Here is a 15,270-nt window from a genome sequence, read left to right on the forward strand (position 1 = left end):
GTGGTCCGGTCCACAGTGCATAGAAGTCTATGCGCGTAACAGCTCGTTAATTCACTCAAAAATTGGCGCCGCCACCCATAATTCGAACTGCGCGCCGCCAAGCGCCGCTGTTGAAAACCATCGTTGGAAGCTTTCACGGCAGAACGATGGATGGCTCAACCATCGGGGCGCCGCTAGGGTGCTGGAACAAGTACTAACCAGTCTTTCCTGCCGCGACTGCTTCGAGGAACCACGTTTTAGTGTTTTAGCCCTCGTTTTGCACGCCGCTTGCTGTGAGCTTGTGTCCGCGAGATGTGTTCGCATGGGAAATACTGCGCCAAGACTGCGAAGGAGAAAGTGGCGATTTTACACGAGGTGGACGAACGGAAGGCCAGCAAAGTGGAAATCGCGAAAAAGCACGGGATTCCACCAAGCACGTTGTCGACCTACGTCTGAAATAGGAAGGCCATCGAGGATGCCTATGAAGCCGAAGATTTCGCCAGCAACAGAAAAAGGCTCCGATTAGCCAAGTATCCGGAAATTGAGACCGCTGTGATCACGTGGGTGAAGGAAATGAGAAGCGCAGACATTCCACTGAGCGGCCCAATTATCATGGCAAAGGCGGCCGATTTCGCCCTGCGCATGAATGTGGAAGATTTTGTCGCCTCCGAAGGATGGTTTCACTGCTTTCGAGACGGACATAATCTTGTCTTCCGGGTGTTGTCCGGAGAAGCCAAAGAAGTGGATGCAGAAACTTGTGCCACGTGGCGAAGCGGTGCTCTGCAGCAGTTCTTAGAAAGCTACTCGGCACAAGATATATTCAATGCTGATGAGACGGCTTTGTTTTATAAGCTCCAGCCCGACAGAACAGTAACATTTAAAGGGGACAGCTGCGCTGGCGGCAAGCGAAACAAAGAGCGGATTACTCTTCTGGTCGCCGCTAATATGACCGGGACGGAGAAGGTCCCTCTTTTTGTTGTCGGAAAGGCACAGAAGCCTCGGTGTTTCAAGAAGCAAAAGATAATAACAGATTGTTTTGCTAAATAAATGTTTTTCATGTCCTCCGAGCATCAAACGCGTCCATTTTTGCTCACTTTCATTAGTTCGAATTTTGGTTAATCCGAACTGGCCTGGCGGCCCCGTGGAATTCGAATTAACGAGCTTTTACTGTATTTACCACGTATAACTCTTGTAATTTCGCACTTTTGATGGGGAGCGCCTTTTATACGGAACTGGCATTTTCGGAAAAATTTCTTCGACTACAGTGGAACCCTGATTACGCATTTTTATGACGAATTAGCGTAAAACAATGGCCACACAGTGCTAGTTGACCTGTACTCCGTTTCATACATGGCAGGCAACGCTGCCAAAGCTAGCATGCCTGTTTGCGCAGGCTAAGTCCGCACCCAAAAAGTAGTTCGTCCTACAATCAAGGTGGACACAAGCATATTTCGTTGACATATCGTAAGTGTCGGGAATGGCAGTCTCCTGGACATCATTCTACCTGCTGGCACATATTTTCTTCCTCCAGCTCATCGCGTCTTCGAGAAGTAAGAATCACTTTCGCGTGATTTTCAACGAGTTCGTAGAATCTGTATCATCTTTCAAATACTTAGGCGTCACATTATCTAATGACCTAACATGGAATGCACATGTTACTAACGTGATATCATCGGCTAACAAAACTCTGGGATTTCTTAAACGTCACCTTCGCCTCACCTCACATCACGTGAAATTGCTCGCCTACAAGTCACTCATTAGACCTAATCTTGAATATGCATCCGCCATATGGGACCCGCATCATATTAACCTCGTAAACGATCTAGAAGCAGTTCAAAACCGCGCTACAAGGTTCATTCATTCTTCTTATTCCTACGACGTCAGTGTTTCAGCCTTAAAAACCAAATCAGCACTATCGCCTCTTTCCGTTCGTCGTCGCATAGCCACGCTATCACTGTACCACAAGTTCTTTTACTCATCACTTAACCGTGCCCCTTACATCACGCCAGCATCATACATTTCTCATCGCACTAGCCACACGCTTCAAGTTTTTCGCCCACGTGCCCGAACTGTTACTTTTTCAGCCTCCTTCTTCCCACGTGCAGCTAAAGATTGGAACGGCCTTCCCCAGCATATCGTCGACATCACCTGTCCATCATTTGCAAGCAATCTAAACAACATTTTTTGTTCATGATCACTAGTGGCATTGTTTTGTGCCTTTTCTGCTAATCCCACCCCTTATGTAATACCCCGCGAGGGGTCTTTAAGGTAATAAAATGAAATGAAATGAAATGAAATGAAATACGTGGCTTGTAGGGCAAACCACCCTTACTCCTTCCGTGCCTAAATAGTAGTTTGCATTCCTTGAAAGTTATAGCCAGAGGGTCTGAGTACTGAGCGGCCTCACAACTTGCAATCGTAATTTTCAATGCTGCCACTTCGTTTTATATTTATATCGCTCTTTGTTTTTGTCCAAAAACTCACCGAGGCTTCAAGAAGGACAAAACATACGTGGCAGAGTAATAAAGAAAGCCGGCGAGCTCCACTATCAAACACGACCGGAGAGAGAGCATTATGGCAGATGGTTTTGAATTGTACAGGCATAGAAAACTGGCGTATTTTCGTGCATCCTCGCGAGTTTCTGCGCCGCGGTGGCACATTCATCGGGCAATTTCTCAAAAACTACGCGAGTCTCGGGCTCCAAACTTCACTTGTCGGTGGAAAAGAACCTCGCGAATCCGATTATGACAAAATTGAAAAAATGATATTTTCGCGAATTTTCGGCTCTGAAGACCTTAAAGGGACACTGAGGAGAACCCTATCAAATTTTTTTTGTTAGCAAAATCTGATAGTTCGGCATTTCATGGCTTTGTTGCCGCTTGTCCGGGAGCGAAAGATGCATTTATTTCAAAGAAATTTGGATTCGAAGTTGAAAAGTTTTTCACGCCGCTCCGATTCAAACTCGAGAATTCTTATGACGTCACGGAGAACTCTTATGACGTCAAAGGACGAAGTGACGTGAAACGTGACGTAAACGGAGACTCCATGATTTCTGGCAGCTAGCGGTGCGGTCTAGCGGCTGCCAAAATGAAAGCTACTGCCGCCGCACGTTGAAGGCATCTATCGGGGGTCGCTACCGTCGCTTCGTTTACGTTTGCACCGGCGTCTTGCCAGCGTTACGATGGGTCCCGTTCCCGAACCCGATGACGTAGTTCTCGCAAAAACTCTGGTCAACATTTCAGCGACCTCAGCCCCACAGAGCGTGCGATGCTTTTGAGGGAGCACGGTTAGGTTAGGCGCGGGCGGGTCGTTTCCCCTTTACTCAGTGAGCAGCCGTTGCAAACTAAATATCATAGCCCCAGTGCGGGGAGTCGCGAGGGGCCAGGACAAGGTCGGCGCCTTGCGCCCATCGGAGGCTGGCCGGGGCTTTGGGGCCAACGGATTCTGATTCCTTGAATGGCGCGGTTGCACGGTGCAGCAGGCGGCGTCGAGGTCTCTCACGGTTGCAAGGGCCAAGTTATTTATTATTTTTTTTTTTGCCACAAAAAACGAATGGGTGCTCAAGGGCGCTCGCGTTTAAAGTCGGCGGCTTGAAACTAAAGCCGGCGCACGATGCTTCAACGGCTTCCGCTAGATCCAACGGATCCACTGGATCGGGCTCTCTCGCCCACTTGCATGTACCTTCAGATATGTACTGTGAATGGATTACATTAGCCGAGCTCGAAAAGAACAGCTCCGCCCAACTGCCGAAGCTTTTGAATTACGTCACAACACGCACCTCGTTGCGGAGCCGAATCAGTCTGGCCGGGCCGGCGGCGGCTGGCGCACTCGGCGCGAAATAGACATGTTCCAAGTCTCCCCGCCAATGCGGTCAGAGTGCGCCGAAGCTGAACGCGTCGGCGGTCAAGCGCAGTTGGAGTATAGAGGGTCTCGCTTTGGCCGACGTGACGTCGTCGTGCAGCGCACGCGCGCGCGTTCCGCCGGAGCATAAACGCGCCTTAACAAAGCCTGCGCTTAACCGCTAACCAACGTATTCGGTGGCGGCATCTATTGGTGCCACTGAAACCCCCCGCCCACTCACTGAATAAAACAAAAAGAAATCCTGTGCTGAGGTTCGGAATCGAACCAGGGCCTTACGCGTTTGAGGCGGAGACGCTACCACTCCGCCACGACGGCTCAAGCTGCAACTATCAATAAAGGCGTATCTAGTGAATGCACTCTTCTGATGCAGAAATCTCCGCGCTTTCACTAGGTATATCCTGGCTTAACAGAGCTAGGCCATCAGCAATTTTTCTGAACTTCCTTGTACCTTGTCTCCCGTCCCTAACAAACGATTTCCGTTAAGTAGTTTGAAATTGACTGGCACAGCCGGGAATGTTTCGTTGGGCGAGCATGCGAATACACAAGTGCTGCCTTGTACGATCGCCGACCATCGTGCCATCATAGTTTTTCATCGACCGTGGCAATCATCTGGCAAGCCTTAACAGGCTCCTTCAAAGGTTAACTAGCACTTGAAGCGGCACTTGGAGTTCCTCTGCTGTTCGGCGTTTGTAAATCGAGGCGCGTCAAAAACAAAACCACGGGGCACGCAAAGCTCATAGACGCGAAGCGCCATAACAAATCGAAACTCTCCTGGCCGCCTGTGGCACTGCCAAGCATCGGTTTTCTTTGCTTCCAACATTCAGGTTGTCTTTTTGTCTGCCTTCCTTGTGTGATAGAAGTGCACTATTTGTTTTAAAACAAAACTTACTTCAATATTGAACCGCGCAACCTACCTTTGTCAGCCTCAGAGATTCGCGCCCCATGTAGGAAGGGAAATTCCTCCAAGGTGGCGTCTCTTGTCCTATGGCGTCACCACGCTTGTACTTGCGAGATTGGCCTGTGGCGACGATACCTATATTTTGGTTATTGCTATTTTCTACCTTACAAGAGCTTTGTTTTTAGTAAGAGCGGCGTTTTAGTGATCAGGAGCTGCTATTCTATCGATACAAGCCAACTTCAATTTCTCCTCAGTGTCCCTTTAAGTGGCTGCAGCTCTCTCTAGTGGGTTATGAATGAGCAGGAATGACATGGTGAACTGTGTTGTTTTGTGTTGCAGGTGATTGCGAATACTTCAATGCCAGACACATGGCGGCACCTGTGTCTGGAGACGCTGGTGACTCTGGCAGAGAGTGCGCCAGCCATGGTGCGCAAACTTGCTGGCAAGCACATCAACCAGCTAGTGCCCCAGCTGTTGCGCATGATGGTCGAGCTGGAGGAGGAGCCCGACTGGGCTGTCCAGGACGACGTGCTTGATGAGGACCACGACAGGTGCCAAGATATTTCAGCTGGACATTGCCTTATTTTTTTCCTTCGCCTCTGTTCGTGTGGCCAGTTAGCCTCATTAGCATTGGACAGCTCCACTGTAAAGTGCAGTTGTCTCTGTGATGCTGCTGTTATTCAATCTAGGCATGTATGAATAGTGTTTTTTTTTAGTTCGAAGTGAATAGTAATTTTCTTTGAATAATTTCGAAGCTAATATTTAGAATACTTCTAGCACACAAAAAGGTTGAATAGCATAGCAGGCATTTCAAAATCGTGTTTTTTTTTAACACACAAAACCATTACTTTGAAGGAAGAGAGTGTGTTGAAGCTTTGTCACACTCAGTGAAGCTGTGCTGACATCCCGCAAAATGGCGATTGGAAATTGGTGGACTCGATGTGTTGGTGGGGTGCGATACCTATCTGTGAGACCACCATTGCATCGTTGTGCAGCTACAGTTAGGGGGGGACACGGCTCTTTGGGACGAAAATATTGTGAAGAAATGGATTTTTTGAAAATTGCATTGTCGAAATCTACAGCTAATATTCCTTAAATTCACCAGGTTTCCAGTCCCATGGTTCAGCATTTTCGCCTCAGGATCAATTTATAACATCCCTGTGAGCTCAGTTCCGCGCAAAAACAACGCTTTCTGTTGCAGCGTGTAGCTCTTCTTCAGTGCGCGCTGTCGCAGTCATCTTGGTCTCGTTAGAAAGGGCGGCTTTTCTTCTTCAATTTCTCACTACAAATGCCTCCGCTGGTTCGCTGGTGACATCTAAATCCATGCACAAAGAAAAAAGAGAAGTCCCAACGCACGGCCCTATTCGTAGAGCTAGCGCATGTGACCTAAAAACGCGCTGTGATTAGGTGTGCGAGGCTCTTGTAGTCTGCTCCACTCTGCAAGCGACGTGACGACAAGTGTGCAACGATGTCCAATCCAACGGGGAAGTTCGGCAAAACAAAGAAGCGTTTTGTTTTTAACTTCCAGAGCCACGCTATTCCTTTGAAGGGCATCGAGAACAGTCCGCCGCCAATGGCAAGCGATGCCGAAGCGGTAGACAGTGCTGAAGTAGGCCTAGCCAGTTCGTCGACGAGTCTTAAGTGTTGCGGACAGTGGTCACTTTCGGCATGACACTGCAATGTTACAGCGTGCGATTTGGTGCAGAGGGAGGTTGAAACTCAGGAAAAAGCTTCAAGTTCTAGCTTCAACTCCGGCAAAGACATGAAAGCTGGATTTCCTCACTAGCGCTGACGACGATGCAGCCATGCCAGCTGACATCAAGATGGGCTTCGTTGTCGTAAACTTGGACTCCGTGAACATGATGATATCATGCATGAAGTGCAAAGTGTGCGGCGGTAGCGTCACTATAGGCAGAGATGAACGAGAATATAACCTCGCTATAAAGATTGCTATCAGGTGCGTGTGCTGCGGTGATGTGGCATCGGCGTGGAGATCGCCCCTCATGAACAGCAACCAGAAGGCCAAACTGTTCGTTGTGAACATTCTTGCTGTGCGTGCAATGCAAGCCAGCAGGAATCGGCAAACGGTGCTAAATGATGTTTTTGCCGCCATGAAAATTTCCCACCACGGCCTCCACACCAAAACATGGCAGAGGTACATGAAGAGGAAGTTGGCGCCCGCGGTGGCTCTTGCTGCCGAGAAGCAGACGACTCTTTGCGGCGCAATCAGTTAGGGAACTCTACAATGACTTGAAGCTTTGTAAAGCGCCATTTGGGTGGCCATAGTCAGACTGACTACATTCCTGATGTCTTGCAGTTACATAGGATGCAAAATTGGCACTATTTTTGCTGCATTTTTGGTTAAAAAGTGGGTTCATTTCTTTTTTCTCGTTTTCTCAAAACACCCATTTTTAACTTCTTGCTAATTTGCGGAAGCGATATCTGCCTTCGAGGCAGGTAGAACCATAATTTTTGTTGTGGGCTAAGAGCGCAACACGCACAATGTTAGGAAGAACATATTTTGGAACTTAGGTTCTAAAATTTAGCAGTTCTTTCTAGATTAGACAATAGGGTACCCACATTTGGAACAGTGAACTTTGGATTGCTATAGCATCGCTAATATTCATTACATCAAAAAAGTACTCCTAACATTGTATTCCTTGCACTTTCTAGTACCTAGACATATGTTAATATAAATTTCTGTAGACACCTGACAGGTAAAGATTGGGGGGCCGTGCTTCCACCTGCTCACATCTGTTGCCGCGAGCTTGCGCAGACTGGCTCCAGCATACGCGTGGGAGCGTAGGCACACGGTGCGATTCGGGGCTTTGGTTGTGCACGCGCACGGGGAAACACTCTAACTTCTAATTATTTGAAGAAAATTACTATTCACTTCACACCAAGAGCTCCTAATGTTTTGTTTGTTATTTGGGGACCTGTAATAACCATTTGCCCTTGAAAATTTTACATTGATGGTCACCTTGTTGGCCATCGACATTGCACGATTTATATGAATTGAGGCCACACTTTTGGGGTTTGTAAATGTGAAGGCACAAGCACCATAAGCTTTCCTTGACCTAAGTGTATTCTGTGTCAGGTACATTCTAATGTGTGTCGTGTGCAGTGATCCTGTGGTTGGGGAATCTTCCCTGGACCGATTGGCCTGCAGCCTTGGCGGAAGGACTGTGCTGCCACTGGTCACTGAGTGTGTCTCGCAGATGCTTGCTTCGGGTGAGGGGACATTGCGCAGTGGAGCTATGGCAGGGCAGGTGGCACTGGAAAATGGCGGGGTGAGCCTTTGTTCAACCCTAGCCAAGATGCCTGCTGCAAGAGCACATGGAAATGAGGTCAGAGTGTGGTGGGACTGGTGCGTCTCATAGACCTCTGACATCCTTGCATCACTTTTGGAGAGCTGCTACAGTCAAACCGCGATGTAATCAACACGGATGTTATCGATTATTGGTTATGTTGAACTCTTCGTTGTTATTTTAACAAACGCCATGCAGTTTATACTTTATATATTGAACATGGTTGAAATGGGTTCTACGGATATGGGTCTATGGAGCCAGACCAGAAAAAAATGTTTACATATCAGAGTCTACTACAATAAAACCTCGTTATTTCAGATAATTCGGACTGCCGTTGGAATTCCGCCAAATGCCCATACAAGTCTGTAGCGTCGTAAGCTTGTTTATTTTGACGCCACTGGGCTCACATTGGTTAATTCGGATGGGTCCGCAAAGGGCCATCATGTTGAGATAAGACGTGCTTGACAAGCAGTCGTCCAGATATTTGTCCACAGGCCTGAATTGCATATTGCACTGTCTTCCGTTGACCCTCTGATATGCGTGCAAATGCAGGCATGTTGAGGTCGGCAGGTTACCGTCAGAAGACCGAGAGAGAGTCCGGCTGCATAGTTATCATTTTCTGAGCTTCGCTGCTAGCCCGGCGATGATAGCTATCTGCGCATATCAGCACACACCATTTGTTACGACAATTGCCTTGTTGCTGATATTTCTTTGCTTGTCTTCCGAAAGCGTCTTGCCATTCCAGCGCTTATGCGCACTTCCCTTGTTTCCGTTTAGAACTCTCATTAGTTGCGCCTTGCATCATTAACGTGTTCAGAGTCTGGAAGAATGATCATTCTGTGGATGCTAAATCTTCAGTGGCATGTCACTACACCGTTGCATTTGACATGCTGGTGCTGTTGCAGAGGACTGGCGACAACGGCATGCAGCTCTGATGGCTTTGTCGGCAGCTGGTGAGGGCTGCCACAAGCAGATGGAAGGCTTGCTGCCACAGCTGGTGGATGCCGTGCTGAAGTTTCTCGAGGACCCTGTGAGTGTGGTGGGCTGCCAAAAATGAAGATTTTTGAAGCTGTCATGCTACCTTGCATGTATTTAGTAGAGCTGCATGCCAAACTGTTGTGGGGGTTTTCTGTATTGCCAAAAATGCGCTGCGTCGCAAGGTAAATCGATAATGCAAACAATGAGTTCAACTTTTCATGTTGCTTTATTCCGCTATTGCCAAGTTCATTGTCTCCTGGCTAGTTCTAGTAGTTGAGAAATTTGTGTAGCTGTCACTTTCACTTACACGTATACACTCATGTAAATACATTTAGTAAAGACAGAACTCAGATGTGTATCAACCAGTGTACCAGGGTAGATTTAATGTGGCATTGTTGAAAATACTATATTTTCATACTCTTTGTACAGATATCATTGGAAAGGGGTTGCGTGGCATCATTGTAGTCTTGTTTGTTTACTTATTTAGTTTCGTTTTTAATGTTTGCCCATTTGTGTGAGCCTTAGTTGCCACATGTGGTCCCATTCCCATTTCCTAACGCTGCCGCTCGCAAAGGAAGGAGTGTCTACAACTGTGTTGCTCTGAAACAATATACAGTAAGAACTTAGGAACAGTGGGAACTTGTTGATTTGTAGCAGCTACAGTGTGTTCTCCTCTCGTATGGACATAGTGATGATGTCTGTGTGTGCATGCAGCATCCTCGTGTGCGGTACGCTGCCTGCAATGCATTGGGCCAGATGGCGACAGACTTCTCGCCGGTATTTGAGAAGCGGTTCCATGACCGGGTGATTCCAGGGCTGGCCCTGCTCTTGGAAGATCATAGCCATCCGCGGGTGCAGGCGCATGCAGGCGCTGCACTGGTCAACTTCTTTGAAGACTGCCCCAAGTCTGTGTTGCTGCCCTACCTGGAGGTGGTGGTGAACAAGATTGAGGCGGTGCTCAACAGCAAGATGCGTGAGCTGGTTGAGAAGGGCACCAAGCTGATGCTGGAGCAGATTGTTGTCACCCTTGCTGCCCTGGCTGACCGTGCTGAGGAGAAGTTTGTCGACTACTACGACCGCTTCATGCCCTGCCTCAAGTACATCATCCAGAATGCCTCCACTCCCGAGCTGCAGCTGCTGCGAGGGAAGGCCATCGAATGCGTCAGCCTCATTGGACTCGCCGTGGGACGGGAGAAGGTGGGCTTGAATTCCGACACTTGTTGGAGAGCAGTGCCTCTCATATTTAGCCATGCTGCAATATGCACTGTTGTGTGGAGTTTATATTTACTTGCATGATGAACGCTCGCATAATGGATGTATTGATTATTTTGTTTGCCAGACTATAAATTTTTGCCAAATACAGTAAGCCCTCGTTCTAACGAAATTGCTTTACTCGAAATATCACTTTATTAGAAATTTCTTCCGGTCCCGAACCAAACGCATGCATTTTAAGCCGCATTACTCGAACCACTTAGAGCAAAGTGGCGAGCGACCCTTTTGAGCATGCAGTGTAAAATTAATACCGCCGACGAATTAGTCTGATGCAGGCGCAGAACAGGCCACAAAAGTACCAAACCTACGACCGATGACCTGCCTAGTAATAGGTACCAAGCAAGTGCCGAGTGCTCCCAGCTGTTTACAACAGAGCGAACGGAAGCTGTCCAATTCCATGGTGCAGCGCGCCCAAACCGTTAATCTCGGTCGCAATCGCGTCGCTGGTGTCCCCCATAATAGAATCCACACGAAATTAAGGTTTTTCTGACGCCTTGTGATGCCAGAAAACCGCGGTCTCATGGCTGCTGAGAAATGCCCAAAAGACCGCGGGCAGACTTGTTCCATAGCATTCCATGGGATGCTCTCGATGAGCAAAGTTTTACCGCTCTAAGGTGCACTTCTGGCACTGAAACGCGGCGAAAAGCACAAAAGAAGTGTCCCTCCGACTGTGGGCCCATTCACACTTGCAAGTCGCAGAGGTTGTGCGACGGCTTCGGTCAAAAAGCGACAGTTGCAAACGGTCGCTTTGGTCGAAAAGCGACAGTCGCAGGCCATTCACTCGGTGCTCGATTTTCCAGCATTGTGACTGCAAGCTGCAAACCGCTGAACCATCAGCGGGCGAGCCGAGCTTTCGGCAACGACACCAACCGCGGACGCACCGGCAACGAACTGAGCTGCCCCCTGGCTGCCGTAGTTGTCGCTAAGCATAACCGTTTCACATTGGCCAAAGCAGACGAAACTCTCGAAAGCATGCAAACAACGTCATTCCCGATAGTTGTCGCTTCAAACGAGAACGCAACCCACAGGTAGCGCTTGCAAGTGTGAACAACGGTGTTTGTCGAGTTGCTGCCTGGTTGCATGCCCTTTGCGTATTCGACGAGAGGAGCTATGTTAACAAATTGGGAAGGCGACTTTGGAGAAGCTGGTCTAGAAATTTGTTCACCGCTCGCCCTAATCGGCCTGCATCGCAATAAAACACAGCCCCTAGCTTCGTTGCACTTTTGATGGTGCAAATCGATCGATAACTTGCCGAAAACACGTAAAATCCGAGCATCACTTGCGGCAAGTCAGGCTGTCAACATGGCAGGTCATCGCAACCATGGGGTCTCCCCGGCAGTTTTCTCGAGCCGGTCATGCTCGATTCACGCTATCCGACTAAACTTACGGTCTAAATACATGGTAGCGTCATTGAATTTAGTTGCTAGACATTTGTCAACAGCACGGACTCGACGCTGCACGAACACTGACACTCAAACCGTAGAATTAGCACTGTGTTGTCGACAATGGTGCGCCGAAAAACTCGTTTTGAAAACTTTACCTGTGCACCTCGGGAAAAAATTGCCTAGTAATCACGCGAAGCCCCTATTGCAAAACCGTTTGGTTTTCACCGTCGCGCTGCATACAGTGAAACCTCGTTAATTCGAAATCGCTTAATTCGAACTTCCGGTTAATTCGAACTGACGGCCGGGTCCCGGCAAAGCCCTGTGTATTTCAATGGGTCAAAACTCCCGATAATTCGAATATGCCGGTATCCATGTCGGTTAATTCGAACTAGGCGCCGATGGCTGGCATTGCTCCTCGCATATAGAAGTCACCTCGTAGCAAATACAATGCGCTAAAAATTAAAAAAAAAAATGCAGAATGATGAGAAAAAAAATAAGCCAGCACGCACGAGGTGAGACGTGAATTTCGTTGCCCGAACCAACCCTCCGGTGCACGCCGTAGCAGGTTTTCGCTGCCGGAGCGTCGAAGCATTGGCTTGTCTATTTTTGGCTGACGCACGGTCACGCGTGTAGCCACCCTACCGCGGGCGCCGCCTATGCTCCGGCCACGGTGGCTCCGGCGCAAGCCTTTGCAGGTTTCCGATGCGCCGAGGCGGTCGTGACCATTGGAGACGCACGCGACCATGGAGGAAGGAAGTACTCGGGAGAGGCGGTTACGTCACATTTTTTTGAAGCCGCGCTTTTTTTCTGATGGAAATAAACGCTTCAATCAAGCGGGCCTCCCCTCCCCGTTCCTCCGCTTCCCGCTACTTGGGCGCCGTCCCAGCGTGCCTGCCCATGCAGCAGACGACGCCGCTGCGCCCAGCGTTCTATTGGCTGCGCCGTCGGCTAAACTCTCCCAGTAGCCCTTGCGAGAACGCGTGACTTCCGGTACCCTTTTATTGTGCAGCTCGGGAAGTGAAGACTCTTTCCTTTCCTTCATCCTGCACGCAGCACCCGGCTCCTCTTGCGCCTAGTCTTTGTTGCCGCGGTGTCTAGCGAAGTTTGTGTTGCGTGATATTCCTCGTTTGTTTGGTATCTCACTGGTGACGTCTCATCGACTGTGGCAATCATGGCAAACCGAGGAAAGTACTCCGCAAAGGATTTGAAGACGAAGGTGGAGATATTACAGGAGGTCGAACGTGGTCTCCTAACAAAGACAGCGATCGCAGAGAAGTTTGCAGTCAAGAAAAGCACGCTGTCCACATACCTCAAGAACAAGGACTCGATCTTCAATGCGTATCAAAAGGAGATGGAGCCCTCGCGGAAACGACTAAGAACATCGGCTCATCCAGAGATGGAGGATGCTGTAATGGCATGGATTAAGGACGTTCGCAGCAGGAACATTCCGCTAAGTGGACCAATAATTGCCGCAAAGGCAGTGGACTTCGCCAGCCAGATGGGCACAAGTGACTTCAGCGCGTCGGAAGGCTGGTTGTCGCGTTTCAAGGCCCGTCACGGACTTACGTTTAAAAGCGTTTGTGGAGAGGCAGCCGCAGTCGATGAAGAAACGTGTCAAAATTGGATCTCAGGTCAACTAAAAGACTACCTTGCCGATTACTCGCTCAGCGATGTGTTCAATGCAGATGAAACCGCGCTTTATTTTAAGTTGCTGCCGAACAAGACTGTCAGTTACAAAGGCGACACGTGTTCAGGCGGGAAGAGAAGCAAGGAAAGAGTGACGGTGTTGGTGTGCGCAAACGCGACTGGCACGGAACGGTGCCGCTTGCTAGTTATAGGCAAAGCAGCGAAGCCTCGCTGCTTTAAAGGGCTAAAAACTCTCCCTGTTGATTATACTTTCAACAGAAGGTCGTGGATGACGCGAGCAATTTTCACGGATTGGCTGCGCACACTCGACAGGAAGTTCGCGGCACAGAACAGGAATGTTCTGTTGTTCATCGACAACTGTTCAGCCCATTGCGACATCAGCGGACTGAAGGCTATTCGTCTGGCATTTCTACCGAAAAACACTACGGCTGTGCAGCAGCCTATGGACCTTGGGGTTATTAAAAACCTCAAAACACTGTACAGGCGCCACCTCCTAGAGCGGATTCTTGTGTGTATGGACAGCGGCAAATCGTACGACGTCAATCTCCTCGGAGCCTGCCACATGCTGGCAACATCGTGGAATGCTGTCAAGGCGGACACAGTCGCGAACTGTTACCGAAAGTGCGGCTTCATTGAAGGCCCAGAAGCCTGCAGCACGGCAGAGCTGGATGCTCAGTGTGATGACTCCGTCGCGCTGCACCCTGCCTACGCTGCTTTATCGGAGGGTGTTGACTTCCAGAGCTTCGTAGACGTTGACAGCGGCGTGGAGACATCGGGGCCGTTAAGCGATGCCGAGATTATTGAAGCAGCCTGCGGTGACCAGATGCCGCACAACTCGGGTGCGGCGAGCACAGCTGACAGCGACGACGAGTCCGACGGAGGTGACGATCCATTGCCACCCCCGAGTGCATGTGAAACAGCGTCAGCACTCGATCTGGCTGCGCGCTACTTCTCCGCCGATGATAATTCGGACGCTGCGTTGGAGCTGTTGGGCAAGTTGCAGACGATGCTTCTCGAGTCACGGCAAAGAAAACGAAAACAAATGCGCATCACCGATTATTTTTCTCTTTGATATGCTTTGCCAATCTGCTGTTAATAAACATGTTTTTGAAGCATAGTGTCATATTTAATCATTAAGCTTGCTGCTTACGCGAATGCATTTTGATGTTAGCTCCAACCGCATAAACAAATTAACTTTATTTCCTTCGACATTCGGGCTCTATGATTTTAATTCGCGCAATCGCCCGCCGCAAATGTGTAGTAGCGCGTAGTAAGAGATAACGGTCTCAGATATGCCCGTTTTAGCTTCGGCCCGTGCTGCCGGGCGTGATGGCCGCTTTTTTTAGCGCCCGCTCGTTAATTCAAACTCCGCTTAATTCGAACAATTTTCCGGTCCCCCTCGAGTTCGAATTAACGAGGTTTTACTGTACTCGCAATCGGCGGCTAATCATTTTTTTTTTGAGCACGACAAACACCTCAGATTCGAGCCACAGCATTTGCAGTACTTTCCAGCGCAATACTATTGTAGCCTTCCGTGACCCCCCCCCATAAAAGCGGCCACTGCCTTTTCAATTTGAAATACCCTGGAGGTTGAATGCATAGGCGGCGACCACAGCCTTGTACAGTGCTTGGTCAGATTAGAGCAGGGGTTGCTCACTGCCTTTTTTGCACCTGAATAAAGTTTTGCTTCACTGAATACATTCTATTTTGACTTCCTCGCAGTTGTGGCGCAGTTAAAGCTCGACTGCTTCAGCTTTTCTCGGGTAGTCGCTTATATCGAATCACTGCTTATAATAAATATTTTCGCCGTCCCGCTGACTTCGTTATAACGAGTGATTACTGCATATTACATGTGCAATGAATGCACCAACTGAATTTTTATTATTTTTGGAGGAAAAGTTCATTATGTTAGTAGGTGCAGTACAGTTGGGTGATTTAAAAA

At 48.8% G+C, this 15,270-nt stretch overlaps 1 protein-coding gene across 1 annotated transcript in view; it reads left to right on the plus strand.

Moving 5' to 3' along the window:
- Karybeta3 (karyopherin beta 3) overlaps positions 1-15,270 on the plus strand; it is a 58,514-nt gene that overhangs the window by 18,303 nt on the left and 24,941 nt on the right. Inside the window, exons 7-10 of the mRNA XM_077660373.1 lie at positions 5,078-5,289; positions 7,863-7,969; positions 8,952-9,076; positions 9,739-10,221. Coding sequence (XP_077516499.1) covers positions 5,078-5,289; positions 7,863-7,969; positions 8,952-9,076; positions 9,739-10,221 — 927 coding nt within the window. The remainder of the gene's footprint in view (positions 1-5,077; positions 5,290-7,862; positions 7,970-8,951; positions 9,077-9,738; positions 10,222-15,270) is intronic.

This window comes from Amblyomma americanum, chromosome 3 (genome assembly GCF_052857255.1).
Source record: "Amblyomma americanum isolate KBUSLIRL-KWMA chromosome 3, ASM5285725v1, whole genome shotgun sequence".
NCBI lineage: Eukaryota > Metazoa > Arthropoda > Arachnida > Ixodida > Ixodidae > Amblyomma > Amblyomma americanum.